Genomic DNA, 17,219 nt, shown 5'->3' with positions numbered 1-17,219 from the left:
TATGAATTCCAGAAAGCGTTGAGCTAAGGAGTTGGTACACAAGTAGTTTTCCCAGTTAATGGTGGGGTAGTTGAAGTCGCCCATTATTAGGGTGTTTGGTTGAACCCTAATATTTTCCAGTACATCAAGAAAGGAGGAGTGGGAATCCTGGGGCATGGTAGGGGATCTGTAGCAAGCTACAATTTGGATTGCAGTTTTGCCCAGAGTTAGTTGCACTTGGATAACCTCGGATGCATTATGCTGAGCAACTAGCCTGGAGGTATGGATATCCTTAATGAATATGGACACACCTCTGCCTTTGGTGTTTCAGTCCAGGTTACATGGCCGAAAAGTGTGGTATGAGTTGTAGCCTGGTAGTGCAGGGGTGCTCTCTGGAGCCTTGAACCAGGTCTCAGTCACTGCACAGATATCGATGTTCTCCATTTTAAGGAGTGCCTCAAGTGAGTGCATTTTGAGATTTAGACTTCTAGCATTGAGTAGCATTACCTTTAGTTTTTGTTTGCCTGTTCCTGTTATGGTGGTGAATTTATTTGAACCCTTCCTAAAAAAGGCACTATAGGGGCAGCAAGAGCCTTAGCCAGTATCTGGAATCCCAGGGGCGACAGGTGCAGACCATCTGCGGCAAAGCATCGTGGTCTGTCGACCATGGCATCCCAAGCAGACAGATACTGGATCCCCTTAGAATGACACCAGAAGCTTAACCAATTGTTGAAGTCAATCATTTTGTCCTTGTACTGCGGTATCATTCTGGGCGATGGCAGAATGCTACTCAGGGCTAGGGTCATACCTGCCTGGGCTACAAGATCAGAGAGCTCTTCCATGTCTCTCTTCATGTAGTCCAGGGAGGTACGTCTCAGGTCATTCACACCAACATGGACAATGACAGTGTTATATTTGTACTTGGTGTGGAGTGACCTGAGTGCGTGGGTTATGTGGCGGATCCTGGCACCCGACCGGCAGCTTGACAGTAACCTTCTCCTTGTCTAGCCTGGTGAGTGGGACATCAGTGTGCCTGACTATAGTCACCTATGACTAGTGTGTTGGGTACGTTGTTTTGCCTTATTGGCTGTGGTTGAGTGGCACACTGAGTCTGTGGGCTGTGTGTCATTTGGGTTGTATTGGGGGATGGAGGTTGCTTGCGTTTCTGCTTTGGAGGTCTCTGTTGCTTAGACAGATTATTATTGAGAGCCTCCGCGAATGTTTGTTTTACTGTGTGTGGATTTTGGTGGTGTAGATGTAGTGAGACTATGTGATGAGTGCGGTGCAAATCATATGGACTGTTTCATATTTATAGAGTAAATTTTGCCAGCAAATTAGGTATAAAATTCTAACTTCTTGTAATGTCAGTGGAACAGGAAAAAAATGAACAATTTTTCTTGTAATAGCTGCTATGAAATGCAGATCAGTATGGGTACTGAACTACTTTGAGTAATGAAGGATTTAATGTGTGCACTTAAATGGCTGTAACCTATCAGCAGATAGGTTCTGAAGTGTGAATTATGTCTTGTGTGTGTGTGTATATAATTGTCTTGTGTGTGTGTGTGTGTGTGTGTGTGTGTGTATGCATGTGTATATATATATATATATATATATATTTTTTTTTTTTTTTGTGTTCATGTTTCTCCTGTGTGCTTTTCACCATTAATGGCATTGTATCACTACATCTTTCTGTTATACCTATTTGATACCAGCCTGTAATGACTAATTCTTTCCTCACTAACTCTGCTGTATATTTACTTATTACAGTGGAAAATTTTGTTCTTACTGTGGTTACGTTTGATTTTGTCGGCTTGTACTTTTAAGAAAATTACACTCCTTGCATGCAGGTTATTATATTTGCACATATTCTCAAGTTGTATTTAAAATTGTATACATTTTGATCATACATAACTAAGGATATATGCCTGCTTCAGCGATTATTCCCTGTCCGGGAATTCTACCTTGAAAAGTTAGAATGTGAACACCAGAGTGGGGAACAAAAAGGAGCAGATTTCTGCATTATTCACTCCAGTGCAAACATGCCACAAATAAGGCAGGTATAACCCACATGTTATGACTAGCTTGTTATAGTTACTACTCCTCAAAGGTCTATTGTTTTAAGTATATTCACCCTCAATGTAACATTTTTCTGTATGCTACAGATTTATTTTTATATTGATTGCATTGTATTTTCACATGTATTTATTGTATGCTGAAAGATTTCTGCCCTCCACAAAAAATGAAGCAAAGGAATTTGGATTCCCCAGTCCCCTAACTAAATGACTACATAAATGACCTGTAGAATTACATGCAAAAGGTATGAATGACTGTCTCTATTTCAGTATTCATGCAGTGCATCTCTGACTGTATTTGTAATGCTTCTGAATGTTACATTTTTGTTCAGCAAAAGGTGTGTGTGTAAGGGAGGTAGTTACAAAAGTTAGACCTGCATGGCTGGGTGATTACTCCCTAATCATAGAATGATCATATTATAAGGTGCCATTGTGAGGACTAGGAGACTGAGCTCATGGAAGGACTGTGACAGGCTGGCTTATCTTTGTAAATTCTGCATGATCACAAGATTGAGGCAGAACATGACATTAAGACCTGGATGGCTCTGATGACTTCTCCAAGCTAATACCTTGAATGAATTGAAAGCATTATGTTGTAGAGATGCTAAGTGGAAGGTCAGCTGCAAAAATTTGTAAGCAGAGTGCAGTCATTTACTACCCATTTAATTATTGCTGATGGTAGTGTATGAACAAAAGGAAAGCCATCTCATCTGTGCTTTTCTATTAGCTTAGTTCTCTGTTTGACAAAAAAGTCCTAATGCTTTTTAACTTTTGTTTTCTTTTTTCCCTCAAGAGTGTTTAATTTCTTTCGAGCCCTGAGAATCATCATCCTAGTAAGAATTATAAGGCTTGCATCACAGAAAAAGCATCTGGAAAAAGCAACCAGACGAATGGTAAGATAGGTTTTAAAAAGAAATTGTCAGGAGGTACAGTACAGTATAGTGTATTCTAGTCTGCTTACCAAGGCAGAGTTTGTATCCACCAAACTTTGTCCTCCTCTGTCAGGCATCCACTGTTTGTTAAACTGCAGAATTAATGTGCAATCAAATATGTAGAATAGTCTTAATAGAAGACATTGATTAGTGTAATATTTCTTTACTTGCTTACCAAAGCATTTATCATAATTGTATGGCTTATGTTACAAGCAGAAGAAAATTTATTAATTAAATAAAATCTACTGTGATTCAGATAGGTTCATTCTGACTCCTTATCTGTAAGTGCAAGTATAATTTTACTATGAGACAAAAGCAGTGATGTCCCCTGGCATAAACTCTACAACAGAAAGAAGAAACTGTTGCAAAAGAGAGTAAAATCCCATGAGTGGAGGAGCTCCATGGTCAGCCTCAGTAAGAAGCTGAGATCACTTATAAGATCCTCGAAAGCTAGCTGCGAAAACAAAATTGCCCCTGATCCTAGGGACAACCACAAAGCAATTCTATAGCTATGTCAGGAATCTCAATGGCAACACCCAGATCTACTCTGAGTTACAGCACAACGGCACGAAAATTACAGAACCAACTGACATTGCCAACATCCTGGCAGATAGGTTCAGTGCTAACTTTATCCCCCTCTCAGCCCCTAAAGAGCCTATATCTATACAGGAAGAATGCAGAGTCCCTGTGATCACAACTACAACAGGTAAAAGCTGCACACTCTAAAGCCAAAAACACAGCATCCATGGGACTGGACAACATCCCAGGCTGTGTTTTACACGAACTTCAGAACGAACTGTCTACCCACCTAAGCACCATGTTCATTCATAGCCTCACGTCAGGCTTTGTGCCCACTGAATGGTGCACAGCAACAGTTATCCCACTCCACAAAGGGGGGGGGGGCACCACTGATCTCAGAAACTAATGCCCTATTAGCCTGACGAGCCTGGTCTGTAAGGCCATGGAACATATCATCATGGAATTCGTAAACAGACATTGGTAACATCCAAACTCTGGACCCCACCCAGTTTGGGTTTGTGAAAGGCAGATCATGCCTCCTGAACCTGATCGACTTCTTTGAGGCAGTCACCAAAGCCGTAGAAGAGGGCAAGGTGGTTCACACAGCCTATCTTGACCTCGCCAAGGCTTTTGACACCATCCCCCATTCTGGAATTATAACTAAACTCACTAAACAGAACTGAAGAAAATCAGTGGTTTGGGTTGCAAGCCATTCAGAGCTTTCCTGCGACTGAAGAGAGCTCTTGTATGCTTTCTAGGTTGGCTAGTGCTTCTCCATTGCTGGGCAGATAACTTCACTTCAGGAGAAAGAGCATTCTACATTAATATTTATATTACAAAGTTAACTTTTTCTGTAAAGCTAATTAATTTAAGGTAGGATAAATGGTTTGAAAGTCGCATAGCAGTCCAGTAAGTCGCTTTTTACCGTGAAGTGCAACCTTTTCTTTTGCGGTGGAAAAAGTTGTTAAAACTAAGTTTTTTTTTCCCTACTTAAAACTTTAAATTATGTTGGGGGGCTGAGAAGTGTTTGTGGTGCTTTTCATGGTGATTTTTTGTAAAACAAAATACTTTAATACTTGTCCATTTTACTAATTGTTGCTGTCAGGGATCCAGGCTTCAGCATCGAGCATCTTACCAATTCCTCTGTTCTTCCTTTTATCTGCAAAACAAATAGTTTCCAGGCAGCTTTTGCTCCATTCAGCAGTGTACAAGTGTTCCTCAGCCACTGATAGATGAGACTGCTGTGGCCATTTCTGGTTCCTCAGACAATTCATATTTTTCCTTGGCTCCATAGTTACCATGAACTTTGGGGTTCAACATGTCCTTTGCGGCTACTGGAGTACCCTTGGCAGTCTATGCCAAACCTCTTTTGCTGGTCCTGGGGAAGTAGCAGTGATTTCCTCTCTGCCTACCTAAACTGGAATGCCTATCCCTAGGGAGGATTTGCCCAGTTAAAACACATCTGCTTCTTCAGAAATTCCTATCAAAAAGGAGCAAAAAATGAGACTTATGACTTCCCCGTGTCCATTACTTTGGACCAGAGTGATTTATTGGGCTTTGGTCAGACATTAATTCAGGTTCTTTCCTGCGCTGTAGTTTCTGGCAAGAGAAAGAACTGAATATGTTCAGAATTTTTTAACTGCAAAATGATTGTGAAGGAACAAATTGTTTTTTCCTCTAATGTTTCTGATTAATATTTTGACAAAAGTGTGACTTCTGTCAGTCCCTTTAGGGGATTCTGTCTTTTTTTTTTTCTGAAAGAATTTAAGAATGCTTCAGATGTTTAATACTCATTTTTCATTTGAAATTTCTGTTTTGACACTCGCATTCCAGATTTCAGACATGTCTTACCGTTGGATTCAATAATGCCTACACTAAGTGTACATTGTTCTGAGTGAACAGACATCACAGACAAGTCGCACCTTCCTCCTCCTCCTTTCTGCTTTTCCTGGTTAGGGGTTGCCACAGCGGATCACCTTGTCCGCTCATGATTGGCAGTGGAGTTTTACGGTGTCGAGTTGCTAGCCAGTCACCCAACCTTCCACAGAAGGCACACACTCACACCTAGGGCCAATTTAGAGTGTCCAATCCACCTGCAGCATGTCTTTGGGATGTGGGAGGAAACCCACGCGACCACAGGGAGGACATGCAGACTCTGCACAGAAGGCACCCTAGCCGAAGATCAAACTGGAGAACCTTTTGCTGTGAGGCAGCAATGATAGCCACTGCACCACCGTGGCTGCCCCACCTTCCTCCTAATTTTTATACTGATATTCTTGCTGCTTTAAGTATTGACAGGAATTTGTAAAGGTTACCACAAAGTGTAGACTTAAATGTACACTTAGTGTAATCTTTGAGTGACTAGAAAGCACAAAAAATGTGGTAAGAATGTTTTTGAGTACATATTGTGTATACTTAGTACAGGCTTTATTGAATCTGGCCCTTTGTTTTTCTTTGTCTGGGTCACACTTTCGGTTCTGTATGTTACCCTTTGGATTTTTCACTGCTCCAGGGATATTGGTGTCTAGCTCCAGTGATAACCTACTGCAGATTGCAAGGTTTTCACATTTTTCCTTATTTAGATGACTTGGTTATCTTTGCAAAGTCTTTCTCAATGTCAGTTGTCTTGCATTTGGCTGAAAGATCTGCTACACAGATGGGGGGGTCTAGGAGAACTTATGAGTCTTAAGTCCACACAGGATTATTTTCTTGGAGCATCTCCTAGATACCTCAATTCAGTGAGCTTTTCTTAAACAGAATGAAAGCAAAACTACACCTAGATCTGTTTGAGTTTTTATACTCTGACACCGTCTCAGAAAGGGATTTCTTCTGGATTTTAGGTCTGATGGTGTCTGATTCACCTTACTCTTCTGGCAAGACCCCCACATGAGAAAAAAATTCAGTGGTGCCTAAAATCTGTATGGTCCTAACATCAACATCCCTTGACATTGCAAATTTCCAGTTTGGGGGTTTATTAGAAGGGAAATTCATTGGTGGAAATAGCAATTTTACTTGAATCCAGGTCTCTCATTTTCCCTCCCAGCACTGACACAGTCTGTAACATTTGTTTTAGACTTTGCTTGAAAAACAGTGTCTACAAGAAGTGCAGGCTGTTTGGAACAGAAAAGACTGACCAAAAGAAAAACCTAAAAATGTTGGCACTTAAGATCTCAGCAATCTCAGGCACCTATGGATGTTCATGTTTCACTGTTGCAGTCCTAACAAATGGGTTATCAGGCTCCCGGTAGAGCTCGAATATCAAAGGTAGGGGAATATGACGTTAGCTGCTGTCGGTTGTAAATACATACAAAGAGGCAGCTGACATCACTTACTCAGTCTTCTTTGCCTGAGCCCGAAGTAGCAGAAATTTTGCACGAGTGCCGGTCGGCCATGTACCTTTTTGATTTCCGACTGCAAAGTTGAAGTCAACTACAGCCAAGTACCCTGTTGGGGATCCTTTTTTCTTGGCTTAATGAATGTCAGAAAAAGTTAATTGTCTTGTCTGTGGAAAGCAGATTCCCCATCTAGATTTTCATTCTTACTGCATTATTTGTTTAGGCCTTGACCACGACATTCCTAACTGTGATCTCTGTGCTTCCTTTAATCCGTGTACTATTCATCGTTGGGTTAAGCTTTTAGCTAAGCACTTTGGAGTTTGGCCTAAGTTCGTTGGTATGGTATCCGCTGGTCTTCAGGCTTTGGATATTCCTAAGAAGCGTAAGGATAGAGACCGCAACAGGCTTCAGAGGGTCAAATCTACCCACAACATTAAGTTGGTAGTCAGTCTTGTGGTAGCCAGTGAGGCGCTTTTGCAGCCCCTGCACTCTGCAGATTTACCTCTGCAGGCCTCTGTTGAGACCATTTCAGAGTTCTCCATGCCTCCGGTTTCTATTTTGTCTTCTGACCTTCCGCCTGTTGCTAAGCAGGCACCAGTTTCCGAGGCCTTCGTTCTGACAGCAGGCACATACCGACGACCTCCAATACTTCTTTGGTGGCCAAGCTTCCTGAGTCCTCCCGTCTTTCAGGTAAATCCTTTAGTCACAAGCCTGTGAAAAAACAGGCTCCAGCTTCCTCTCGTTCCCCTCATCTCAGATGGTTAAAATGGCTAATGATCTTCTGACTCTTATTAGGGGCTCACAGCCCTCCTCCTTCTAAAAGAGTCAGGGGTTTCTCTCCAGAAGCTTAACTTATTCAAGTTCTGAGACTTCTAGCATTTCTGCTGATGAAGAGGAAGCTTCTCCAGTTTTTTCTCCTTTTGAGGATTCTGATGCAGAGGAATCCATTCCTTCTGCTTCTCCTCCAGAAGATTTTTCTTTTGGTGATACTTTGAATACTCTTAGGGAGTATTTTAATTGTGAAAGTCAAGATTACCCTCAATCTAAGAAAAGGATCAGGGAGTTTTTGGATTTGCCTCACCACAAGCCTCTGGCTATTCCCACTGTGTTGGAGGTGGTGGATTTTCTGAAAAATTCCGTGACTCCAAATTCTGATGATCTTCGTGTTTCACTGTTGCAGTCATCACATTTGGGTTATCTGCTTGCAGTAGCCTTCAGTCGGCCTGATTATCAAAGTATTGGGTCCTGCGTCAGACGCCGTCTCATCTTCCGTGATGTCAGGTAGTCAGGGGTATAAAACATGCAGCAGATGCCATTACATCAGTCTTTCTTGCCATGCAGTGCCCGAAGCAGAAGCAGTTCGCAAGTGCCTGTCGGCCGACTCCTGCAATTTTCATTTTCTAGTTTCAGAACCGAAGTCTTCAGCTAAGTACCCCATTGGGGAACCATTTTCTTGCTAAGCTAAGTACTCCATTGGGGAACCATTTTCTTGCTCTAAACCAATGTCAGTAAAAGTTAATTGTATTTCTTGTGGAAAGCAAATGTCTCATAAAGATTTTCATTGGTACTGCATTCCTTGCTTAGGCCCAGACCACGATGTACCTCGCTGTTGGTTTTGTGCCTTATTCAAACCTCGAACTATTCGTCTGTTTATCTACGCTTCTAAATATTTTGGTACTCTGTTCATTTATCTAGAAATGGCTTTTGTAAGCCACCCGACTACCGACATTCCGAAAAACGCAAAGATAAAGACAGAGACAGACCGTATATGTCCAAAGCTGCCAACAGTGCTTCTCCTAAACTAGTCACCAGTTCACCCGTACTCAGTGAGGCACTTTCGGACCCCCTGATACCTTCTACTTCAGATTTGCAGGCCTCTACTGAGACCCATTCGGAGTCTGGTATGCCGATAGATACTTTGACTGTGGAACCTGCAGATGTCTCTACCTTGGATGAATCCGGAGCCGCTGTGCAGGCATCGGCTTCTGAGAGTATTTTCAGGCCTACTGACTTGCATATTAAACCAACGCCATCTTCTTCTTCAAGGCCTAAAACTCTATCCATGCCTAGAAAAACCAACGCCCAGACCACGTTGTCAGGCCCCTATGCCTAAAAAACAAATGATAAGAATGGCTGAAGACCTTGTTACTCTAATCAGGGGAAGCCACCCTTCTCCCTGAGACCTAGGACTGATTTTCCTTCTGATTCTTCTGATCAGGACTCTGAAATTTCTGTTTCCTTTGACCAGGATTTATCCTTCTCTACCTATGAGGATTCTGATGCAGAGGACTCCATTCCCTCTGCCTCCCCTCCAGAGGATTTCTCTTTTGGTGAAACCTTGAATACTCTTAGAGAGCATTTTCACTGGGAGAGCCAAGATTATTGACTCCAAAAAGAGGCTTAAGGATTTCTTACTCCTGCCCCAACACAGGCCTTTGGCCATCCCTCCTGTACTGGACTCCTGCTCCCAGAAAACCTGATAGGTCTTACAGGGTTCCTGACTCTCATAAGTTCCTCTATTTCACAGGGACCCAAGGGCATTAAGGCTACTATTGCCAAAAATCCTAACTCCTCTGATAGAGATTCCAGGGTGCAGGATAGATGGGGTAAGAAGGTTTACACTTCTGCAACCTTGGCCATTAGGGCCTTAAACTGCCAGTTTCATATGTTAAAGTATCAGCAGCATATTATTGGATTGCTTAAACAGAAAATTATGTTGATTCCTGACTCTGCTGAAAATAGATTTACAGGTTTTAATGCATTCTGCTGAACAAGTTGGAAAACATACTTTGCAATGTGGTTTTGATTTATTAGAGGCATCTTGCAGGGCTGCTGTCACTGGGTCTGAACTTAGAAGGCATGCTTGGCTTAAGGAGCAATCTTTGCCAAATCATAGTTAAGCTAAATTGCTGGATGCTCCCTTAAACCAAGACCGCCTGTTTGGCAACAAAGAGGAAATACTTAAAAAGATGAGGGGAAAAAGCTAAATCTATGCAAATGGTGATTTCCTGCAAGTACAGCCTCCCAGATTTAGTAGGCATTGGCCCTCTAAGAATTGGTCCTTTCCTGTCTCTTTCAGGCCTTCTCAGTCCAAACCCAGAACGAGCAGAACACCCAGGCTTCAGTCCCAAGATACTCACAGGACTAAGCAGTGGGGTGCTCCCACTTTCAAAGCAGGGAGTAGTAAGACTTACCCCCATGTGGTAAGTCTCAATGACTTAACTTTAAACCTTCCAAGCCCTGCACAACTGACTGTTCCTGTAGGGGGGGGTGGGGGTGGGGCTGGAGATTGCCTTGCAGGCAAAAAATTGGGAATTCATTACCCAGGACAAATGGGTTTTAAATATAGTTTCCCAAGGATACAGATTCTACTTCCACTCCTTTACCAATCCCAAACGGTTGGCCAGATCTACCCCCAAATCAGTGGGTCGAGGCTCAAAAGCAAGTTCTCTCTCTCTTAAGCATCAGAGCTATTCAGTCTGTCCCAGAAGAAGAATGGGGACAAGGCTTCTACAGAAGACTTTTTTTGGTACCCAGAAAAGACCATTCCTGGCATCCTATCCTGGACCTGTCTATGCTAAACACATTTTTGGTGATCCCAAAATTCAAGATGCTAACTCATCAGCTGCTTCCTATGCTAGGCAAAGATGCATGGTTGGCAACACTGGATTTAAAGGAAGCCTACCTGCACATCCCAATAAAGGGCATCTTGCAGAAGATGCCTATTCTTCAAAGCAGGCCACATGCACCCTCAGTTCTCTGCACTGCCCTTTGTGAATACCCTGGGTGCAGTAGATATGCCAAAGTGCCTAGCTCCAGTCATTGCATTCTGCAGGCAAAGAAATATTCAAATATACCCATACCTGGGCGATTGTCTAATTCAGGCAGAAAGCCAGAACATACTATTAAATCATCTGGCATTTGTAAGGAAATTAACTTCTCTGGGTACACCAATGAAAAGAAATCCCATCTTGTACCCTGCCAACAAGTTGTATTCCTGGGAGCAAGCTTGAAAACAACTTCCCAGATGGCCTACCTTACGCCAGAGAAACACGTTCATTTGACAGCCTACTTCAAACTACTGGCCGCAAAGACCCAGCTAGCTGCAAGGAAAATACTGTAAGCCCTGGGGTTCTTGTTCTCCTGCATTCTACTAATTCCATATGCAAGACTGCATATGAGGAAACTACAATGGTATCTAAAAAGCCTATGTTGTCAACATTCTCAGGCTCTAGAATCAATGATTCCTATCATACCTTGTCTACAGATAGTTTCTTTGGTGGGCAGAGGCCTGCCACCAAAACAAGGGACTGCCATTCACTCTACCCCCTGCCACCCAACCCCTAACAGACTCATCAGACTATGCATGGGGGGCTCACTTGGCAGGGACATGCATTCAGGGCAAATGGAACCCAAGTCAAATGCACCTGCATATCAAAAAGAAATGTTAGCTGTACAGAATGCTTTGACAGCCTTCAAGGACCACATTCTTCCAAGCCAATTATTGATAGACGGACAACACCACTGTTATGTGGTACATAAACAAGCAGGGAGGAAACCCACTCATCCTCTCTGCAGACTAGCCTTGGCTCTGTGGAACACAGCCTTGAGCTACCAAGTACACCTACAGGCTCAATTCCTGCCAGGAAAGCTAAATACACTGGCAGACGACCTAAGCAGCAATCTCATGGACCCATATGAGTGGAAACTGGAACCAAAGATATTCAACATGTTGAGAAACAAATGGGGAGAGCCCAGAGATAGACCTGTTTGCTTCCCCCCAGAACTACCAATTGGACAAATTCTGCACAAGGACTCCCCACAACAAGCTTGGAAAGTGGATGGCCCTGTCCTTCACCTGGATGCAGGTTATTGAACATCTTGCGGAACCAAAGCTTTTCCTAGCAAGCATTAGACAGAAGTCAGAAATGCAATTTGTTATGGGATGCAGGTCCATTACAGGAATTGCACATGTGCATATTCACAGATAGCTGTTGACCATTTAGGGGATTGCAGATTTTTCCTGTCAGTATATGGTGGCTCAGTGGTTAAGATCTATGCCTCACATCTCAAAGGTCTGGGGTTCAGTCCTTATCTCTATTCAGTCCTTATCTCTATTCGTTGCATGTTTGGGACTTGTATGATCTTCCTAATTCTGGTTGGGCTTTCTCTGGATACTCTTCTTTCAAAACATGCTTGTTCACTGATTATTCCAAGGTCACTGTATATTTTGTTTACCCTTGCCCTTGTGTGCCAGGTTATGACTGAAAAGGGTCTGCTATGAGCAATTTGCTTACCTGGTAAACAAATGAATACATTGTCTTAATTCATCAGTTTGAGGTATTTAGTACTGAACGTTCTGTTTTACTACTATTACATGACATAAAAAGTATAAGACTTGCATAATTAACAATGAAATGCTTAATATTGTGTTGTACTTTAAGGGGGGGGGTGCTGCAGTCCTGAGTGTGTCCTCCTTTGGATGACATGCATAGAAACTATGAACCTGTTGTCAGTTTGTCATTCATTCCCTATTGCAATATTAGCAGGTTATCGCTTTTTAACGTAACATAGACTATTTATTTTTCAAGGGCAGCAGGCACTTTATTTGTAGATGAAAAAATGAAATATAAAGTTGTTTGCTAGCAGCAACAGATCTCTTTAATGTGGAAGTATTTAGATGTTTTACTCCTGCAGAGATTGTGCATATTTACTGATATTGGTGGCATACCTCTCAACTGTTCAGATTTTTCCAAAATGTCTAGATTTTTACCTCATATTTTTGGTCTTTTTCATAAAATTGTCATTTTCTGGCAAATTATTGTCAAATCACTAAGGACTGAAGTTAGATAATAATGACACTCATTTGAGCTATAGACTTCCTACCCTTCAGAAAATTAATGCTAATACAAAACCTGTTATTCTATCAACTTTGTAAGAGCAATATTTAAAAATTATCCCTATTTTTGGGCCTGTATCACACTTTTATTTATGGCTTTATCCAGATTTCTTGCTCTGAAAGGTTGAGAGCTGTGTGTGGATTGTAATGACAGACATTTGAGTAGACTTTTATGATAGAAGTGTTCTAAATTGGGCCGTTTTGTCATTATTGGTTCATACATTGTTTCATTGCTTACTGGAAAAATGTTCAAAACAATACATTTAAAACACGCTGTAACAAGCGTGCTGTATTATACAAGGAATATAATTTAATACAGTCAGGAAGGTGAATCAAAGGACACATGCATTTATGCATGGTCCTAAATATGTGTGCGCAAGGGGCCTATGATTTGAAAACAGCCAAAGGTAAACTTTATCCGCCACTGGCCAAATGCATTTTTTTTTGAATATGGGTTTCAATGCTGTTTCAATGAGTGTGAGTTTCAATGGCAGAGAAATTTTAATGCTAAGTCTGTTTTCATTCTGAGACTGTATTGTTTTGTTTGGCAAATGTCTGTCCGTGTTCATGCTATAAAATTTAAAATAAAAGTTTTAAATTAAATTCAAATCATTGTAGAAGTAAAGCAGAAAGCAGCATGCACATTAGTGTTTATGATAAAAGGGGAGAAATAGCCAAGTAATGGAATAGGTGCAGGGGGGAGGGCTGCTTATGGGGGACCCATTTGACTATAATCTTGTGAGGAGGGGGTGGCAAACTCAGACAGCCCTGGGTGGCACAAACTCCAGATACGCCACTGCATTTTTGCTGTTTATTTGATTGACTTATTTCTAGAACTTCTTGTGGCATGTAATTGCCTGTTGGTTTGGGTTTGTAGAGAGAGTGCTTACAACTTTTCTTTGGTTATATTTCATAATAAAATGAATCTGTTTCTAATATCTGCACTGGGTGCATATTTCTACTGCTGCCAGGTATAGTTCATTACTTTCTTAGGGTTTTAAATTATTTGGTTATCCTGTGTTTGGATCTGGCTTTACATAATTTTGCTGTTGTGATGAAGTTTTTTTTTCTTACTGTGTGATAGCAGTGTTTCAATAGTATGTTTTACAGTGCCATTGGGGGTCTGAGCTGCTCATTATTGGGAACTACTCTGTAATTTGTATTTTGGCCTTTAGGGCAGAAATAGTTTCCTTTTTGTTCTGTATTTGTACAAAAGGAATTTAGTATAGCAAATTATTTTGTACATAGTGTGGTAGTGGTTAAGGGAAATGAGTGAATGGTCACCAAGGGAAGGGACTAACATATTTATATTGGAAATGCATTAAGGTGAGTTTGTAATTGTGACGTATAGCAAATTATTTTGTACATAGTGTGGTAGTGGTTAAGGGAAATGAGTGAATGGTCACCAAGGGAAGGTACTAACATGTTTATATTGGAAATGCATTAAGGTGAGTTTGTAATTGTGACGTCAAGCAAAGTATGATTGTTAGCTTTGAATATGGGCCTGAAAGTGCTATGTGGGTTTATTTGGATAAGGTTTTGATCTGAGAAACTCATGTCTGCAATCACCTATGACAGTAATTTTAAAAATCACCAAAATGCTTATATCATTGTAATATTTTGAGGCTTGAAGTAATTGAGTAGATGTTTAAATGTGTTTGTCAGTGGTGAGGAAGCTACAGGCTGTGGTAAAATGGAGGTGGTGAGTGTTTAGTATGGAGACACTGAAAATAAGCCAGTTTGGGTCATGATCATTAGAAGGGATTGCCTGGTCAGTGAGATGTACATTTAAAGAAGATTTGTGGAGCAAAAGTATACCACTACCAGATGTTCTTCATGTTTCACTGTTGCAGTCATAACATTTGGGTTATCTGCTTGCAGTAGCCCTCAGTTGGCCTGATTAACGAAGTCTTGGGTCCTGCGTTGGTTGCTGTCTCAACTTCCATGACGTCAAGTAGTCAGGGGTATAAAGCATGCAGCCGACACCATTAGGTTCATAGGTTCATACTAGGCTATCTGCCCAAGGGCATTTATAAGCCTAGCCCATAGTTATGTGGCTTTCGCCACCCCTTTAGTTTGAATAAAAACTATGCCTATCATTTTGCTGTGCCTCTGTCAAGCAGTGACGCTGAAGTCACTGCTTGACAGAGGCACATTTTATCAGTCTTTCTTGCCGTGCGGTGCCCGAAGCAGAAGCAGTTAGGAATTGCCGGTCGGCCGACTCTTGAAATTTTCGTTTTCGAGTTTCAGAACCGAAGTCTTCAACTAAAGCTAAGTACCCCATTGGGGAAACTTTTTTTGCTCTTAACCGATGTCAGTAAAAGTCTATAATTGTATTTCTTGTGGAAAGCAAATACCTCAAAGATTTTCATTCGTACTGTATTCCTTGCCTAGGCCCTGACCACAATGTACCTCGCTGTTGGTTTTGTGCCTTATTTAAACAACGAACTATTCATCGCCTGTATATTTACGCTTCGAAATATTTCGGTACTCTGTTCAATTATCCAGATATGGCTTCAGTAAGCCACCCGACTACCGATATTCTGAAAAACAAAAAACACAAAGATAGACAGAGACAGGCCGCCTAGGTCCAAAGCTGTCGACGATGCTTCTTTTAAGCTAGTTGCCAGTTCGCCGGTACTCAGTGAGGCGATTTTTGCAGCCCCTGATGGCTCACTACTTCAGATTCACAGGCTTCTACTGAGACCCATTCGGAATCCGGTATGCCGCGAGATGCTTCAACTGTGGATCCTGCGGATGTCTCTACCTTGGATGGATCCAGAGCCGCTGTGCAGGGCTTCTGAGGGTGAATTCAGGCCTACTGACTTGCATATTAAACCGATGCCATCTTCTTCAAGGCCTAAAACTCGATCCATGCCTAGAAAACTGATGCCCAGACCGCATGGTCAGGCCTCTATTCCCAAAAAAAAAAAACAAATAAGAATGGCTGAAGACTTTATTACTTTAACCTTCCCCCTCTAAGAGACCTAGGCCTGAATTTGGCTAGGATTCTTCTGATCAGGATTCTGAAATTTCTGTTTCTTCTGATGACCAGGATTTACCCTTATCTGCCTGTGAGGATTCCGATGCAGAGGACTCTGTTCCCTTTGCTTCCCCTCCAGAGAATTTCTCTTTTGGTGAAACCTTGCATACTCTTAGGAAGCATTTCAACTGGGAAAGCCAGGATTACTCTGATTCTAAAAAGAGGCATAGGGATTTCTTACTCCTGCCCCAACACAGGCCTTTAGCTATCCCCCCTGCACTGGACATTGTTGATGATGCCTTTACGGAGTCTAGCTTGGCTTCTGCTCCCAGAAAACCAGATAGATATTACAGGGTTCCTGACTCTCACAAGTTCCTTTTTCAAAATCCTACTGCGGATCCTGAGACAATTTCACAGGGACCCAAGGGCATAAAGGCTACAACTGCCAAAAAATCCTACCCCCTCTGATGGAGATTCCAGGGCGCTGGATAGATGGAGTAAGAAAGGTATACACTTCTGCAGCCTTGGCCGTTAGGGCCTTAAATTGCCAGTTTCATATGTTAAAAGTGTTAGCAGCACATTATTGGATTGCTTATACAGAAAATTATGTTGATTCCTGACTGTGCTGAAAATAAGGATTTACAGGATTTAATGCATTCTGCTGAACAAGTTGGAAAACATTCTTTGCAATGTGGTTTTGATTCACTAGAGGCATCTTGCAGGGCTGCTGTTACTAGGTCTTTACTTAGAAGACATGCTTGGCTTAAGGGGCAATCTTTGCCAGATCATGTTAAAGCTTAAATTGTTGGATGCTCCCTTAAACCAGGGCCGCCTGTTTGGCAACAAAGCAGAAGTTCTACTTACAAAGATGGAGGAATAGGCTAACTCTATGCAAACTGTTAAAGATTTCCTGCAAGTGCAGCCTCCAAGCTTTAGTAGGCATTGGCCGTCTAAGAATTGGTCCTTTCCTGCCTCTTTCAGGCCTTCAGTCCAAACCCATACCCAGCAGAACACTCAGGCTTCAGTCCCAAGGTGCACACAGGACTAAGCAGTGGGGGGCTCCCACTTCCAAAGCAGGGAGTAGTAAGACCCCCCTTATGATAAACTGTTTCAATGATTTAACGTTGAAACTTCCAAGCCCTTCTCAACTGACTGCTCCTTTAGGTGGAAAGATTGCTCTGCAGGCAAAAAACTGGGAAATCATTACCCAGGACAAATGGGTTTTAATTAGTGTCCAGTGGTACAGATTCCACTTCCATACTCTACCAACCCCAAATGGTTGGCCAGTTATACCCCTAAATCAGTGGGCAGAGGCTCAAAAGCAAGTTTTCTCTCCAAGTATAAGGGCTATTCAAACTGTCCCAAAAGAGGAAAGGGGACAAGGTTTCTACTCAAGACTTTTTCTGGTGCCCAGAAAAGATGACAACTGGCATCCTATCCTGGATCTCTCTATCCTAAACACTTTTTTGGTGATCCCAAAATTCAAGATGCTAACTCTTC

At 41.9% G+C, this 17,219-nt stretch overlaps 1 protein-coding gene across 1 annotated transcript in view; it reads left to right on the top strand.

Annotated features, from left to right (window-relative positions):
* The window catches only part of LOC122802423 (phosphatidylinositol 3,4,5-trisphosphate 3-phosphatase TPTE2-like), a 1,666,738-nt gene that overhangs the window by 587,495 nt on the left and 1,062,024 nt on the right, over positions 1 to 17,219 (top strand). The window contains exon 6 of the mRNA XM_044072043.1: positions 2,839 to 2,944. Within this exon, the coding sequence (XP_043927978.1) occupies positions 2,839 to 2,944 (106 nt within the window). The remainder of the gene's footprint in view (positions 1 to 2,838; positions 2,945 to 17,219) is intronic.

Source organism: Protopterus annectens, chromosome 5.part0 (genome assembly GCF_019279795.1).
Source record: "Protopterus annectens isolate FY-2018-M chromosome 5.part0, PAN1.0, whole genome shotgun sequence".
Classification (NCBI taxonomy): domain Eukaryota; kingdom Metazoa; phylum Chordata; order Ceratodontiformes; family Protopteridae; genus Protopterus; species Protopterus annectens.
This window is presented reverse-complemented; position numbering and strand designations above follow the sequence as displayed.